General features: G+C 43.8%; 1 protein-coding gene across 4 annotated transcripts in view; it reads right to left on the bottom strand.

The window, feature by feature from the left end:
* NEDD4 (NEDD4 E3 ubiquitin protein ligase) overlaps nt 1-16052 on the bottom strand; it is a gene marked incomplete at both ends in the record, with an annotated part of 113615 nt that overhangs the window by 65077 nt on the left and 32486 nt on the right. For 3 of the 4 annotated variants that reach the window (XM_080707987.1, XM_080707988.1, XM_080707989.1), the window contains one exon: nt 2468-3916. In XM_080707987.1, the coding sequence (XP_080564113.1) occupies nt 2468-3916 (1449 nt within the window). Of the gene's footprint in view, nt 1-2467; nt 3917-11719; nt 11774-16052 lie in introns of those variants that run through there. The other variant, XM_080707990.1, reaches the window with a different exon arrangement.

Genomic DNA, 16052 nt, shown 5'->3' with positions numbered 1-16052 from the left:
TAGAAATTTCAATAGTAGTAATTTTTGTAACAGTGTAAGTGCCTGACTTAACCTATATCTTGACTGAAATGACCAAATATTTCACACAATGTGAAAACATCAAATTTCTACTTGCAGACCCAAAGTGACCATACAGCCGTCATGAAAGCAAGACTTATTCCCGAAGGCATCCATAAGCAAACGTGCGCCAGCCATGAGTATGTTCTTCGCTGTGCTGAAATAAACACGAAGATGATAAGGTTCCGACTTCGCTCTAAGTTGTAAACACAGGGAAGCCTGAGCGGGTAAAAGTTCTCACTAGAATTTAAAAATTAGTCCCTAATGAGCTGTTGGTCCAAGAGAGCTAGAAACCAGGTATTAGGCTGCAGCTAAACACAAGAGAACAAAATCTGTAGACCTCCCGGAGCTTAGAAAGCGGGTCTCTGACCGAAGCAGCGATTCTGTGTCATGCCGCTCGGTAGAGATAGCCGACACTGCTCACGGCTACTCTAAGATTAACCTGTCCAGACTCAGCAGCTCCGAGTACTAAGTGGACTAACTGGAAACATGGGACTATTTTGGGAGCTGTTTATTTATAAATCAGTTACAATATACTACTATAATTAGATTAACAGAATTATTGATAAACAGAATTATTTCTAAAACGTCATGATTGCTGCCACTGCTAAGTTTAGAAAGAGCAATATTAGCATCTTCCTTAGCAAACAAGCCCTTGACCCACTGCTTATCGATTGGATTAATTTACATCTAGTCCATATTAAACTTAACTGTCATTCCACTGTTTACAATACTTCTATAAAGAGCAATTGTTTAATAATCATTGAAAGGCTAAATGATTTAAAGCTCTCTAACAAACTGCACACCGTGTTGCGGAGGGCCCCACTAAGCAGCTGAACTGGCTACCCACCTGCGATCCTCCTGTCTCCGCCTCCCAAGTACTGGGATTACAAGTGTGCGCCACCACGCCTGGCTCTTAAAAATACATTTAAATTGGCCCTTTTGAAAAGCATCATCAACACATTATGTTACCACAAAATCGACTATTTTAAGGGTATTTCTATAAATATTAGATATTTCTAGGCTAATTATGCCTTTCAGAGTGTTTCACTAAATAGGACATGTATTAGTAACACGAATGTATTATAATATTAACTCAACCAGCAGACAGTGAACGTTTTTGTCACACTGCCACTCCATTTCTTTCTGTTTTGTGGCAGACGGCTGCATGGATTTTGATTTCCTAAAAGCTGGCTTTAGAAAGTTTTTTAAATGAAATGAATAATTCTTATAAAACATGGAACAGAGTTTGAAATCTGACTTTTAAAAAATATTCACTCAAGTAGTTGCTTAGATTAGCCTCTGGGCATTGGTAACAATGATTATATTTACCAGATTTCAAAGACAGAATTACAAGTAATTATTTAATATTTCATTTACGAAAGTTACTCGTCCAGACGCTATTTTTCAATCTTTAATGCAGAACTGTTACATAAATACAAATAAACAAGTAAGCTTTTATTTTTCATTTTTCTCCACAAACCACATACTATCATCTAGAACTGGTTTAGTCAGAAAAAATTTTCAATTTCCTGGAATCTAGCAAGCCCTTCCAAATACAAAAATTTAAAAAACCATTCCAGTTTGAAACACTGTAAATACTTTTAGAAGGCCAAATTACATAAAGGGCTGCTTTGGCTAAGGTTCATTACAGCTAGATTACTTCTAATAAAGGAAAAGGTCAAAATAATAAATTAACATGGTAAATAGAAAATTATGGGAAATGCCTAGTATTTTAAGGCAAATTCAAACATATAACACTTAGAAATCAACAGCTAAAAAGGTGAGCTCCATTTTAGAAGGCACCGTTAACTGGCAGCTAAGGAAACACAAGGTAAGAATAAAACTCCTGTGGCTGGGCTGTATGCACATGTAAATGTCATTTATTTACCCTTTGCTTTAAACATGCAATATACTATGTTGAATCAATGACCTTATCAATACATGTATTCTAGAGAAAATATTTTTTCTGTGTTCACTTTTAACAAGATCTTCACATTCTAATAAGATTTCTGCTGATATTTTAATAAATAAGCATTCTATATTTTATTTCCCAATGATTAGGGGGTGGAGAAGAGAAATGATCATTTGGAAAGTGTGGACCACATATGGAGTTACACATTAAAATACTGTGCCCCTTCAAAGAAAAATATACCAAGAAAAAGCATATGAAATATTGTTATCTGAAGCCTGGCCTTGTGCTGTTGAAACACCTTATGGTTTTAAGTCTCTTAGGAAAGTTTCTTTTATAATACAGCTCGTCTACTGCTGAACGTTCACGACTCCAAAATACCTGCTGCTGAGGACTCGGAGAGTGTATGAACGGCTGAGTGCTAACGGAGTCTAAGCGCATGTCTCACTGGCTTATTTTAGTATAAGTTAACATTCAGTAAGCGCGAAGGCAACTCACCTGACAAGAGGGAGACAGGCGATTTGTGAACTCTCCGACGCTGTCTCTAGATGAACTGACAGCTTCACCTTTATTTCCAGACGCAAACTTTATGTGTAACTGAGACGGTCCCCCTTTAGAGCAACTGCGCTTAAGGCTAGATAAACAAGAAATACTGGCACACGCTCCTCCCAGTGACACACTCCTTTGCACAGCGGCAGGGCTCCTGTGTGTGTGTGAGCTGGCCAGCCTCTGACAGTCGGTGTTTTGGGGCGACGACCTGGGCCTGGGCCGGGCCTGCTCTGCATCAGAGTCAGGCCGCGCCTCTGACAGAGCTGGCTCCTGGTCACCGTCTCCTGCTTCACACTCTGACACGGCTGCTTTTTGTGGAGTGAAATGCACCGAGACACAAGAATGGCCTTCGGGTGACTCTTCACAGACGGTCTGATTTGGACCATTATTTGAAATAACAATATTCTTTTGCGACGAGCCCTTGGTGTGGAGCGGCCGTACGTCTCTGAGCTCCCCGGGAGCGCACGCTGTCTTAGACAACCGCAGCCCATTGACGGCGGTGGAGAGGAAGCCCTTAGCACTCAGCCCATCTTCGCCCTGTGCAATTTCACTAGAAGAAACAAGCAGCTGGTGTGAGGTTTGATGGGGTCCTCTGCTCAGAAGAACAGCCGCATTTGTGGGAGAAGTTGGCGGGGTGTTTGAAGGACTCCGAGGGGAAATCACCAAAGACAAGCAACGTTTCAGTGGACTTTTTGCCTTCCCGCCCTCTGACGATTTCACGCTCTCTTTTCCTTGCTCTGAGCCATCCTGGACAAGGGGAAGTGCACCTGGACTCCTTGCAAACACCTCCCCAGGAGGAGTATTCCTGTTTGGCGCGCGTCTCTTGGAGGTGCTGTCAGAAGATAAATTTCCACCCACAAAAGCATCATCGCTCGATGGAGGCGTGTAACCACCGCTGTCACTGACGCTGCTGGTGCAGGAGCCCCCGCTTGTGGTGCTGGCACACGACCCACAGACACTCCCGTTGCTACTGTGGGACCCATCATCACTGGCTGAAGAGCTGCTGAGGCTCCCGTCACCCACAGCACCGAGACCACTGCCAAGCGTGGCACTGCTGTGAACGCCGCTCTTCAAGACACGGGCGAGGGGAGCATCGCCACCACCAGCTAAGGCGCCGCCCGACTGAAGACGCCCGCTGTACCTCGCTGGCTGTAGCGAAATCTGGAGGCAGCTGATCTTCTTACTGGCACTTCTGGATGGAGGAGCCGATGCTCTTTCTTGAGGCTTCACATTTCCCTCTGCTGACGGAGCCAGCCTCATTTGAACGCTAGACGTCGAGATCTGCGTTGGTTTTCTGAAGCCCACGTGAGCACGGCTCTCCAAATCATCTCCGGAGGTTTCCGAAGGGTAAGTATTGCTTCTCCTGGCTGCAAAGTGCAGTCCCAAGCCCTGTGCCATTTGTTCTCATTTTAAACATGTGAAGGGCTGCGAGTCATGACCGAGATCTCTGTCTGTAGACAGGCTAGGAGCAGCTGCACTGTACCGAAAGAAAAAATCATTTGTGGCGCCTAAAAGAGCTAGGAAGCTGAAGGCTTTATCCCAAGGAAAACATCAAATATCAGATACCAGTTATCACAGGCAGAAAACGACGACGGCGGCCCGTCCCTGAGACTGACGGTCCCGGAATGTCTCGAATCCCCTGTAGTCAAAATGCCTTCACTTACAAAACACTTGGTTTCCAGCGACCTTTAAGCTGAGCTCAGCTGCACACACTGACTCAAACACAGCCAACCTTGTTTCAATTATACCTTCTCCAATTTGCATGAATGAGTAACACAGAACAACAATCTCCTAGCATTTCAAGCCGAAACAGTATTTGTTCACCCCAGCACTACTAAATGAACATTTAGCTACCCGAATCACGGTGCCCATACTTTCTCCAGCAGAGTTTGACCACTAATATTTTTACCCAAAGGTATAGAATTACAGGAAGTTGGTAGGAATGAAACCCCATGTAATTGCGTATCAAACCAAAGATCAAATTTCCAAATAGAAGCCATACTAAGAATTTAGTCAAGTTAGTTAATACAGAACGGAATATGGACTGTTAACGTTTTAGAAAATGAACACATTGGGTACATTCAGAAATACAAAAAAAAACACTTTGATGACTTAAAACTTCAGCATTAAATCAAACAGAAAAGATATTTTAGCTTCTGAAATTCTAGTTATAAAAAGCGAAAGCTTATGCATAAAGCTACAGAGTGAGCCTAATAATACTACTGCAGAAATTGAACATAGGTCTAAAAAAAAAGCCTAAGAGAAGCTGTCACCAAGCCTTTTCCTCTTGTAATTTTAAGGACTTTTCCAGCCAAGTAGTACAGTCTTTAAATGATGCCATTTATATTTTGACTATTAAAACTCTGCCAAGACATAGCCTAAGCAAACATTCCATAAAAATATATGCAGATTAGACAGAAAAACTCTACCCCAACGGAGTTGGACACATTCGAGATTTTATTCCACTGTCTGCAATTCATTCACTTAAGAGAGTGTTGTGGTAAGAAGTTAAATCTAAAAAGGATTTAACACATCAAATAAACAGATCTCAATGCCAATTCTGTTCTGAAAAACTTTAAGAGCTCTTTGCCGGCCCCTGCTGGTGCTTTAAAACAATCCACGTAGCTGTTTGATATCTATAAAGAAATACAAACTATGCCACACATTTCTTTATATAAACAAAGTACAAACTTGTTTACATTTTTGAGAATTAGCACTGCCCCAGAGGTGGAATTACTAATGAGAGCTGATACAAGGCTCACAGTCGAGAACAGTAGACTGTCTGTCCTTTTAGAGGTTGTGATTTCGTGTGTGTGTGTGTGTGTGTGTGTGTGTGTGTGTGTGTGTGTATAACATATATGTTTGCTGTGTATTTATTTAACCTTTATTTTCAGTTTACTATGCAATAAAAGTTCAATATTTTAATTTCTCTCCCAAATGTCATAGACCAAGGTTGGTATTCTATTTGAAAGAAACAAATTTATTTTTAAATAATACTCTAGGGTATATTTAAACCCCTTACCTGAATTTTATAGCTGGACTCCAGTGTTAAATATATACTGGCTCATTCATAGGGAAGGAAAAGTAAAACAGTTCGGTTGTTTACACCGCATGGTACTACACCTAAGTAGTATTTTTCTAAATAATTTTTTTCTAAGTAAAAGCAAATATGTAAAACATACACCTCGTTTAAAAAAGAAAACTGCTTAAGCTAGATCTGTTTTCAATCAGTTTTCTAACGTGTTTTAATCAATTAAGATGTGACAAAATATAAATATGGAAATCTGTTTAATTTTATTTGGCTGGCACAAGATAGTCTCTAACTTAGAAAATGTATAACAGTTGTAAAGTTAGTAATACAATTATTGGGTTATTTTGCGTTTATATCACCTTTTCCTTTATAATTTTTATAGATTTCAGTACGTATTCCTTTATTGTTCTTTTTGCTTTAAAGGGTGAAAAGTCCTAATCATTTCACTTTGCCTTCCAATGACTTTAGCATTTCTCCTTTGATTAAATTAGGGGTTTAGTAACATGCCTGAGGCCTAAGACTTCCAGTTAGTTAGAAAAACTCTGAAGCTTGGCGTGGTGGTGTACATCTGTAGTCCCCGTACTCGGGAGGCTGAAACAGGAGGGTCGCAGGTTTGAGGTTAGCCTGGGCAATTTGGCATGACATACAACAGCTTAGTGAGATCCTGTTTCAAAATAAAAAATAAAAGGGCAGCAGAGGTAGGTCAAGATAGAATACTTCTGGGTTCAATCCACAGTACCAAAAAATATCCTTTGATTATTAATATAAAATAATGAATCTCAGGTATTTGGCCTGATAAGTGCTTTCTCTTCAGTAAACCAGGTTGACCAGTGGTTAACTGTGCCTCCAACTTGACTGGGTTTACTACAAGCGCCGTTTTCGTGTCCCCTCACTAGATTCAAGCTTCTACGGTGTGAGGACCATCATGAGACATTTCTTCGGATTCTGCTCAGCTTGTGCTGGACACAAAGCAAGCACCAAATAGTACCAGGTGGGAAGGTGGGTGGGTGGGTGGACGGAGTCACCAAAGTCACTCTGACTGCTTAATGCTGTTTTGTTTTGTTTTTTTGCAGGTCTGGGGATGGAACCCAGGGGCATTTGACCTCCGAGCTACACCCCCTGCCCTATTTTTATTCTTTAATTTGAAACCAGGTCTCACTGAGTTGCAGACGGCCTAAGTAGCTGAGGCTGTCCATAAACCGCGATCCTCCGGTCTCAGCCTCCCTAATGCTGGGATTACAAGTGTGCACCACCAGGCCCAGCTAAAAGTTTTAAAATTTTTGTATGCCATATTTACCAATCTAGAAATATATATATATATATATTTTAATTATATATGTAGTTTATACATATATCATTTAATTTTGTTTTTGGGGTGTTAGGGATTGAACCCAGGGGCATTCTACCTCCGAGGAGAATCCTCAGACTGATTTTATTTTTTTGTTAGAAACGGGATTCGCTACGTTTCTGAGGCTGACTTCACACCTGTGGTCCTCCTGCCTCAGCCTCCAAGTACTGGGATCACAGGGTGTGGCAGAGCGCCCAGCGGATCTAGAAATATTTAATTGCTAATGTCAAAGGCAATGCTCTCGTCCTCCCAACTTGCCACGGGCTGCAGGCCAGGGTTACACATACATAATAAATGCTCAGGGAGCACTAATGAACCAAGCACTGTTTGACAGACGGCATGTTTGGCAGAAAAGAAGCAGTCACATCACAATAAAAATAATCGCAAAACTAAGCACGGTGAAGAGAGATGTGCACAGCAGGCCATGGGGTACACGCCGCGATCCCAGCACTGGGGAGGCTGAGACAGGAGCGTCACGGGCTCAAAGCCAGCCTCAGCTACTTAGGCCCTGCTTCAAGATGAAGAATAAAATATAGGGCTAGGGGTGTAGCTCGGAGGTAGAATGTCCCTGGGTTCCATCCCCAGTACTGCAAAAAAAGTAAAAAAAAATTTGCAAAAGGAAACAATGTTATACACACACACACACACACACACACACACACACACACACACACACATATATATAATAAAAATTTTTAGAAAGCAAAGAAATAAAATTATAAAATTCTGGACAGTGGATAATGCTTATAAAGAAAGAAAGAAGATACAAGTGGGAAGGGGTACAGGTCCAAAGACTGAAAATGTTTGTTCCTCTGTTGAGGGATAAGTGCACAGACATTTATCTTACTACTAAAAATATGGATTTATATCATGGATAATTTTGTACGTATCTTTCATGATTTAAAAACAAAACAAAGGGGACTCTGGGCCCCGGGCTGGACCGCGCGTAGCATGCCAGACCCCTGGAGAAACCGGGCTCAGTACCCTGGGTCCCGCGCAGGGGTCGCGCGGGGCACGCCAGCCAGGGCCCGGGTCAGGGGTCTCTGAGCCCTGGGCCAGACCGCGTGTAGCATGCCAGACCCCTGGAGAAACCAGGCCCAGTACCCTGGGTCCTGTGCAGGGGTCGCGTGGGGCATGCCAGCCGAGGCCCGGGTCGCGGGATTCTGGGCCCTGGGCCGGACCACACGTTGCACGCCAGACCCCTGGAGAAACCGGGCCCAGTATCCTGGGTCCCAGGCAGGGGTCGGACGGGGCACACTGGACCCTGGAACATCCGGGGCCCGGGTCGCAGGACTCGACCCCAGGCGGAGTAGTGCTGAGCACGCTGGACCCATGGGGAAACTGACCAGGTCACAGTGCTACCGAGTGCCTGATCCCACTACCTCCTCAAATCACATGTACTGTCTTCTCTTATTTAAAAAAAAAAAATGGAAAATAAAAGAAAAAGAAAAAGAAAAAGGAAAAATATCGGAGAGGGGTTAAGAAGGCCGTGGCAGATGCCAGGACACTGGAGATGCAGACAAAACTTATCCAAATGCACTGAAACCTATGGAAAACTTCCCCGTGAAGGAGGACTGCTGTTTCTCTATATTGTTAAGAATCTCGGACATAACCTGTAAGGAGAGAGTTTAGCGGAGACCAAGGAGAAAGGTGGTGTTGAAAGCAGTCTCCACGATGGCGGTGGAGACTTGTATTCAGGAGAAGCAGAAATCGGATCCTACCAACCTTACTTTTTGGAGAAGTTACACCAAATGTCGAATGCTACCATCACGCATGCTTAGGAACACTGGGCAACATTCAGAGTGGAAAAAGAGCCTGGGAAGGATTTGAAATGGTGGAGGCAGTGGCAATGGCAGTGGCCAGTACTCAGGGGAGGCAGAGATCTGATGCATTACACCTGGAACCTTTGAAATAATAACCTCAGAGGCAGAATGCTACCACCACGCACCCTCGAGAACGTGGGACAATTGATTGGGTGACGAGGGTGCTCGGATTGGAGCCTGCCGAGGGGTGAGGCCGGCGACGGACACAGCAAAGCTGGGATTGGAGCCTGCCATGAGGCAAGGCCGGTGCTGGAGCCTCCGAGGCCAGGATTGGAGCCTGCCGAGGGGTTAGACTGGTGCTGGGGCCAGTGAGGCCAGCATCGGAGCCTGCTGTGAGGCAAGGCTGGTGCTGGGGCCTCAGAGGCCGGGATCGGAGCCTGCCGAGGGGTTAGGCTGGTGCCAGGGCCAGTGTGGCCGGGATTGGAGCTCACCGTGAGGCAAGGCCGGTGCTGGGGCCTCCGAGGCCAGGATAAGAGCCTGCTGAGGGGTTAGGCTGGTGCCAGGGCCAATGGCTAGCATCAGAGCCTGCCGTGAGGCAAGGCCGCTACTGGGTCCTCTGAGGCCGGGATTGGAGCCTGCCGAGGGGTTAGGCCGGTGCCGGGACCAGCAGCCGGCATTGGAGCCTTCCGTGAGTCAAGGCCACTACTGAGGCCTCCGAGGCTGGATTGGAGCCCGCCGAGGGGTTAGACCAGGGCTGGGGCCAGCGAGGCCATCATCGGAGCCTGCCGTGAGGCAAGGCCAGTGCTGGGGCCTCCAAGGCCAGGATCCGAGCCTGCCGAGGGGTTAGACCGGAGCTGTGGCCAGCAAGGCCGGGATCGGAGCTCACCGTGAGGCAAGGCCGGTGCTGGGGCCTCTGAGGCCGGGATCTGAGCCTGCCGAGGGGTTAGGCCGATGCCAGGGCCAATGGCTGGCATCGGAGCCTGACAGGAGGCAAGGCCGCTACTGGGGCCTCTGAGGCTGGGATCAGAGCCAGCTGAGGGGTCAGGCTGGTGTCGGGGCCAGCGAGACCAGAATCGGGGCCTCCCATGAGGAAAGGCTGCTGCTTGAGCCAGCGAGGTCTGGATCAGTCCACCGGGTAGCCAGGCCACTACTGGGCTGTCAAGAGTGGGATCGGTACTTGCAACGTGGCATGCACAGAGAAATATCGCAGAAAATAAAAATCAGATGCTTCCCCTAATCAGCAAAAACTAGGAGGAAAGGGACAACAGGAAGAGGTCGAGGTATAGAAAGGGCCCTATAGTGAATCAATTAAGGTGACCAGTCAGAGGGTAGGTATGGAATAGGGGAGGATGGAGCCTCTTTAAAATGCAGGAGGTACATAAACAAATGTATCAAAGTTAATCACCAAACAAGCATGGGATCAAGGGAGGGGGAGGGAATGGGATGGGGGCTGGATGAGGGCTAATTGGATGATGTGTGCTTGTATATCCTCTCAAGTCTTGTACTCCAATGTGATATATGATTACAATGCACCAATTAAAAAATAAAATAAAATAAATAGAAAAAAACACAAATACTAATTTCATCTGATCAATCTAGAAGGAAAACAGACTTTTCACAGACAGAGAGGGTGGGAAGAGCATTTCCTATTCTATATGAAAGGCAAAAATACAAACAGAAAACTAAAGGATCTGCAGATGATCATGTCTGATACCCAGACCATCAACATCCATCTCTCGACCTGAGAAAGTCAGACTGCCACCAGTAATTTTCCTTGGGCAGCCAAAAAAGTACCTCTCTTAGGATCTTAAGATTTCATTGGCAATATTTTCATTTTTCTAGTACAATAATCATTTCTTGAAAAAAAATGTTACACACACACACACACACACACACACACACACACACACACACACCTTTGTAAAGTTTCTTTAACTGGGCATGATGGCGCACACTTGTAATCCCAGCACTTGGGAGGCTGAGACAGGAAGAGCGCAGATTCAAAGTCAGCCTTGGCAACTTTGTGAGGCTCTCAGCAACGTAGTGAGACCTTTTTTCCAGACAAGAAATAAAATAAGGATAGGGGTGTAGGTTGGAGGTAGAATCCTGGGTTCAATACCCAGTACCCAAAAAAAAAAAAAAAAGTTTCTTTGTTAAAAAAAAAAAAGGAACAAAACTGTTTAATTCTTTTTTTGATGCTTGTATTTAATAACTGATAACTTTGAACACTTAATACTATTCTTTTTTAACTGGGGATGTGAACCGAGGGGCCCTCTACCTCAGGGCTATACTCCCAGCCCTATTTTATATTTTATTTGGAAACAGGGTCTCACTAAGTTGCTGAGAGCCTCACTCAGTAGCTGAGGCTGGCTTCGAACCTGGGCGATCCTCCTGTCTCAGCCTCCCAAGCGCGGGGATTACAAGCTGCACCACCACGCCAGCACACATAATACTATTTTCATACTTAATCTGTTAAAATCTTACAGGCTTGAAACATGAATGTAAGATTCTAAGGATTTAAAAAAGGATGCCAAAGAGATAAAATTAGGAAAATGATAGGAATTCAAGATAGTCTTTAGGGAGCTACAAATCAGAACTATCACTATATAAAACTAGCATCAGGCTGACTCTGGCTCTGTGAGGACTAGCAATCATTTAGGGGGTCTTATTTGCTCCTTCTTTATCTGTGCAGAGGACAAACTTCCTTTACAGAGGAGTTAGGACAAGAGAGTGGATGCCAAGCTGGAACTGGGTACAGGGACCCTCAAGAAAAGTCACCGCGGGAGGACGCGCAGCTGAAGAACACGATGAAGGCTCCCGGGCCTCCTGCCCCCGGGCTAGGGGAGGCCCAAGGCTGGCACAGTGGCCAGTGCGCAAGACCTTCCACCTGGCCACAGCTGGAGCTGGCCCAGGAAGAGAAGGCCGGAGAAGCCCAGGAAGGGGAAGACTGGCCAGGGACACCCCAGGTCACCTCTTGACCCACAGGGTCCCGCCCCACTTCTCCCTCCGGCCTCCTGAGATACACCCGCCGCACGCTTCACACAGCGCATGGCACTCACCAACCGGTTCTCATCAAACACTTCAAAAAGGAGCCGGTGCTGCTGAGGGTGGACCTAAGGAAGAAAAACACAGTCTCTCTTAAAAACAAGAAGGCGTCAATCCGCAGATACTGAGAAGTAATGCTTCAAATGTTGGCATTTGCACGTTTTATTTATTTATTTATTTATTTATTTATTTATTTACTTACTTATTTATTGTGGTCCTGGGTATTGAACCCAGGAACATTCTGCCTCCAAGATATACCCCCAACCCTTTTATTTTTGTTTTTTTGTTTTAAAGCAGGGTCTCACTTAAGGGTCTTGCTAAGTCATTAAGGCTGGCCTCGAACCTGCGATCCTTCTGTCTCAGCCTCCCAAGCACTGAGATTACAGGTATGTGGCACTCACCTGGTTTATGATGTATTTTTAAATTTCATAAAACACTTTGTACAAAAGCAGACCAGTCGTGGGTCATTTTCTGATAGTTTTAGCATAACCACAGAGCGCATTTGGTTTATTTTTCAAAAGTAAAATGAAGGAAAATAAAATTTTAAAAGATTAAATGTTTGTAAAAATGTAAAAATGTAGACTAGATTTTAAGGTCTTTTACTCATTTATATTTATTCTCTTTCCACTTACCAGTTTAGAACCACCCAAAGTAGATATGGATTTTTATGGAAACTAGTGTTCTGCAACTTTTAATATTGAACTTAATAAAACCATTTGTTGTTCAATGATAGAAGGTACGTAAGCAATAAAAAGTATACACCAGGTTCTCACTCCTTAGATTCCGAAGCACAAAAGGAAAAATTGCATGCAATATTTTTCAAAGCCAGTGCCTTTTATTTTGCTGAAATGTTTCAATATCGAGTTATAAATCTATTTAGTATCAAATACAAAGAATATCTTTAACACTTTCTTTTAACACCAGAAGTTAAGATGCTGTATAAAATAGGCATTAAGGTTATTTTTACTACAATACATATTATATTGAACACTACAATATTCTAACACACACATATATATATATATATATATATATATATATATATATATATATATATATATATATATACAAATTGATAGCCTTCAGAAAAGGGTTCTATACATGGGACATGATCCCTAATTCAAAGCCAACTCTCCCTTCCTTTTTAGAACGGTGTTAATTTTATCTGCATCAATGTGCACAACTCTTGAGACCATTAATTTTTTTTTTAATACAGAGGATTAAACGGAGGGCCTCACACATACTAGGCAAGTGCTCTACCACTCATCCACATCCCCAACCATTTTTATTTTATTTTGAGACGGGCTCTAAATTGCCCATGCTGGCTTTAAACTTGAAATCCTCCTGCCTCAACCTCCCAAGAAGCTGAGGATGTACCACCATGCCTGGCTTTATTTATTTATTTATTTTTGCGATACTGGGGATGGAACCCAGGGACATTCTACCTCTGAGCTACATCCCCATCCCTATTTTTATTCTTTATTTTGAAACAAGGTCTCACTAAGTTGCAGAGGGCCTCACTAAGTAGCTGAGGCCAGCTGCAAACCGGAAATCCTCCTGTCTCAGCCTCCTAAATTCTGGGATTAAAAGTGTGTGTCACCACACCAGGCTGCCTGGCAGTTTTTAAAACTGAAATGTAACATATATTCAGCAAAGCATAAAAGTATACTAATCTCAACTGTACGGCTTAATGACTTTTTACATTTGTATACAGTGCTGTCACCACCCAGATCAAGGCAGAAGAACCCACTTGTGTACCTCTTTCTCTGTGAATAATGGTGCCCACTGGAATTGCTCAAAATGTAGATCTTAATACGTCTACCTAAAATGCATTCCGTGCACCTAGGGATGACCGGTGAGGTCAAGATGGTGCCAATAATTGGTTGGGACTTCTGAGAGAGCTTTCATTCAGCCGGGTTAGGCGTCCCTTTGCCTGTTGGCATTTATCTTTTCTGCCTAGAATTTGGTTAGGATGGCTGGAACTCCTGCAGCCATCTTGTAACTGGGAGCAACTTAGAAGATCCAATCATAGTTCTACCATAGATATAGAAAAATAGTGTAAGATAATACCCCTTGTAAAGAGGAAGCAGAACTCTTGAGGAGGAGATGAAACTGAGCTGGGACTTGAAAGTTGAGAAGAATTTAAGTAAGAAAGCATAGAGAACACTGCCAGCAAGGCAGGTCACACGAGGGGAGAGGGCCTGGGGACAGGCTGAGTGCCCTCAAAGGGGATGAGACTGAAAAGAATGATTTGGTAAGAGACGGGGCAGGAAAACATTGGTTAGAGTGCGGCCGGGGCAAAGGCTCCGACTCTGCCTCCTGGGCCCAAACACTAAAATATTTATTATTTGGTCCTTGAAGAAAACTTTTCTGACCCTTGTCCTAAGAAATTGACTTTGTGTTATCTAGTAATTTCTCTCCTACTTATCTGGAAAGGTACTGGTCGAGGACATCTGTAGCAGGTGTGAGATAAGAACCACTCAAGTCATTTGCTCGGCCTGTGGTTCATAGAAGAAATTCTGACTAAGAGGGGCAGAAAATCAGCTGAGGTGACCCTGTACTCAACTGGCTGGAATTCCCAAATGATACTATAACCAGAAGGGAGAAAATTGCCCGTACAAAACATTTTCAGAAGTGAAGGGAAACGGTACTTTTTAAGTTGAAATGCTTATCAAAGGCCCAACACGATGAATTTTAAAAACTGTACACACACTGTGAATTTTTAAAATACTAGTCTAAAGATAGTAATCAAAAATTTCAAGGAGAGAAGAAATAAAGACTGCATTTTTCCAGGAGCGATATCTCCCTGTTTCTGAGGAAAAATTATATTTAACCCAGAATCCTATTAGAGGCCAAACGTAAGTTGGCTATTTACTCACTTACAGTAGCTGGAAATCCACTTGGGACGTGCGTGAGCTTTTCAATAATAGAGGGATAATGATGAGGACCATGAACAGGAGCGAATCAAAAGCGGCTTAACCCTAACCCTAACCCTAACCCTCAGGAAGCAGGGACAAGAGAGGGATGGCTGCTTCCCACTAGAAGCCTTTGGTACTTTTGCAGTGCTGGGGCTGGAGCCCAGAGGCATTCTACCTCCAAGCTACACCCCCAGCCCTATTTTTTATTAGTTATTTTTAATCAGGGTCTCACTGAGTTGCAGAGGCCCTCACTAAGTAGCTGAGGCTGTCCATGAACCACGATCCTCCTGTCTCGGCCTCCCGAATGCTGGGATTACAAGTGTGCGCCACCACGTCCAGCTTCAAATAGTGAATTTCTTAAAATGAGATTTTAAAAACTAGGGGGCAATGCTATAGAAAATAATACAGTTCACAGTGTTATATGTAAAGAAAAAGTGGATGTAGGAAGAACAAAAATATAACCACCAGTGGCAGGGCATTTGAAGAAAGGATCAGTATTTGAGTTTATAAATCCACAGAAGCGTAGGCAAAAACTTCAGAGAAAAATACTCATTTTTAAAAATAAGAATAAACTATACAAATATATTATTCTATGTTCATAAAGAATCTGAAGCAATGTTCATGAAAATTCTACCTGCAGTTGTAATAAAAATCACAATGTAGGTGACATCTTAAATAATATATTCATTGAGACATAATTCACATACCATATATTTGACTCCTTTAAAATATATATATATATAGGCCGGGCGTGGTGGCGCACGCTTGTAATCCCCGCGCTTGGGAGGCGGAGACAGGAGGATCGTGCAGGAACCCCAGTACCACCAAAAAAAAAAAAAAAAAAAGACAGGAGACAGGAGGATCATGGTTCACAGACAGCCTCAGCTACTTAGTGAGGCCCTTTGCAACTCAGTGAGACCCTGTTTAAAAATAAAGAATAAAAAATCGAAGCCGGGCGTGGTGGTGCACGCGTGTAATCCCAGCATTACAGAAACAATAAGTTTTCAGATAAGGGTTAGATACACAACTTGCAGCATGCACAACTTACTGCTCACTGATGGAGTGCCTGGCCCTTCCTCCCACCTAAGAGAGTTCTGATTTGATTCAAAGATTGGATGACAATATGTGTGGGGGACAGACAGCCACTGCTCACTCTTGGGGCCAACTCTTCTTGGTCCTGTAGTATCCCTTCTCCTTTGCAATGAGTAGGTTACAAATGTGCATGGGAGACAATTCTGACCCAAGAGATAAGAGACCTTTTCTGAAAGGATTCTTCACCTTTAAAGAATATCATGGGGGGGAAATCCCCTTTTTTGCCCCTGGACATCAGCAGGGTGACATCTGGAACTGCCTGATGCATCTGTGACCACAGAGAGAATGCCCAGGGAGACCCCGCGAGCTGAGTCAGAGAGACCTGCCACGGCCGGCA

The sequence above is a fragment of the Muscardinus avellanarius genome (assembly GCF_963383645.1).
Source record: "Muscardinus avellanarius genome assembly, chromosome: 12".
NCBI lineage: Eukaryota > Metazoa > Chordata > Mammalia > Rodentia > Gliridae > Muscardinus > Muscardinus avellanarius.
The sequence above is the reverse complement of the archived record's forward strand: the minus strand, read 5'-3'. Positions and strand labels throughout refer to the sequence as shown.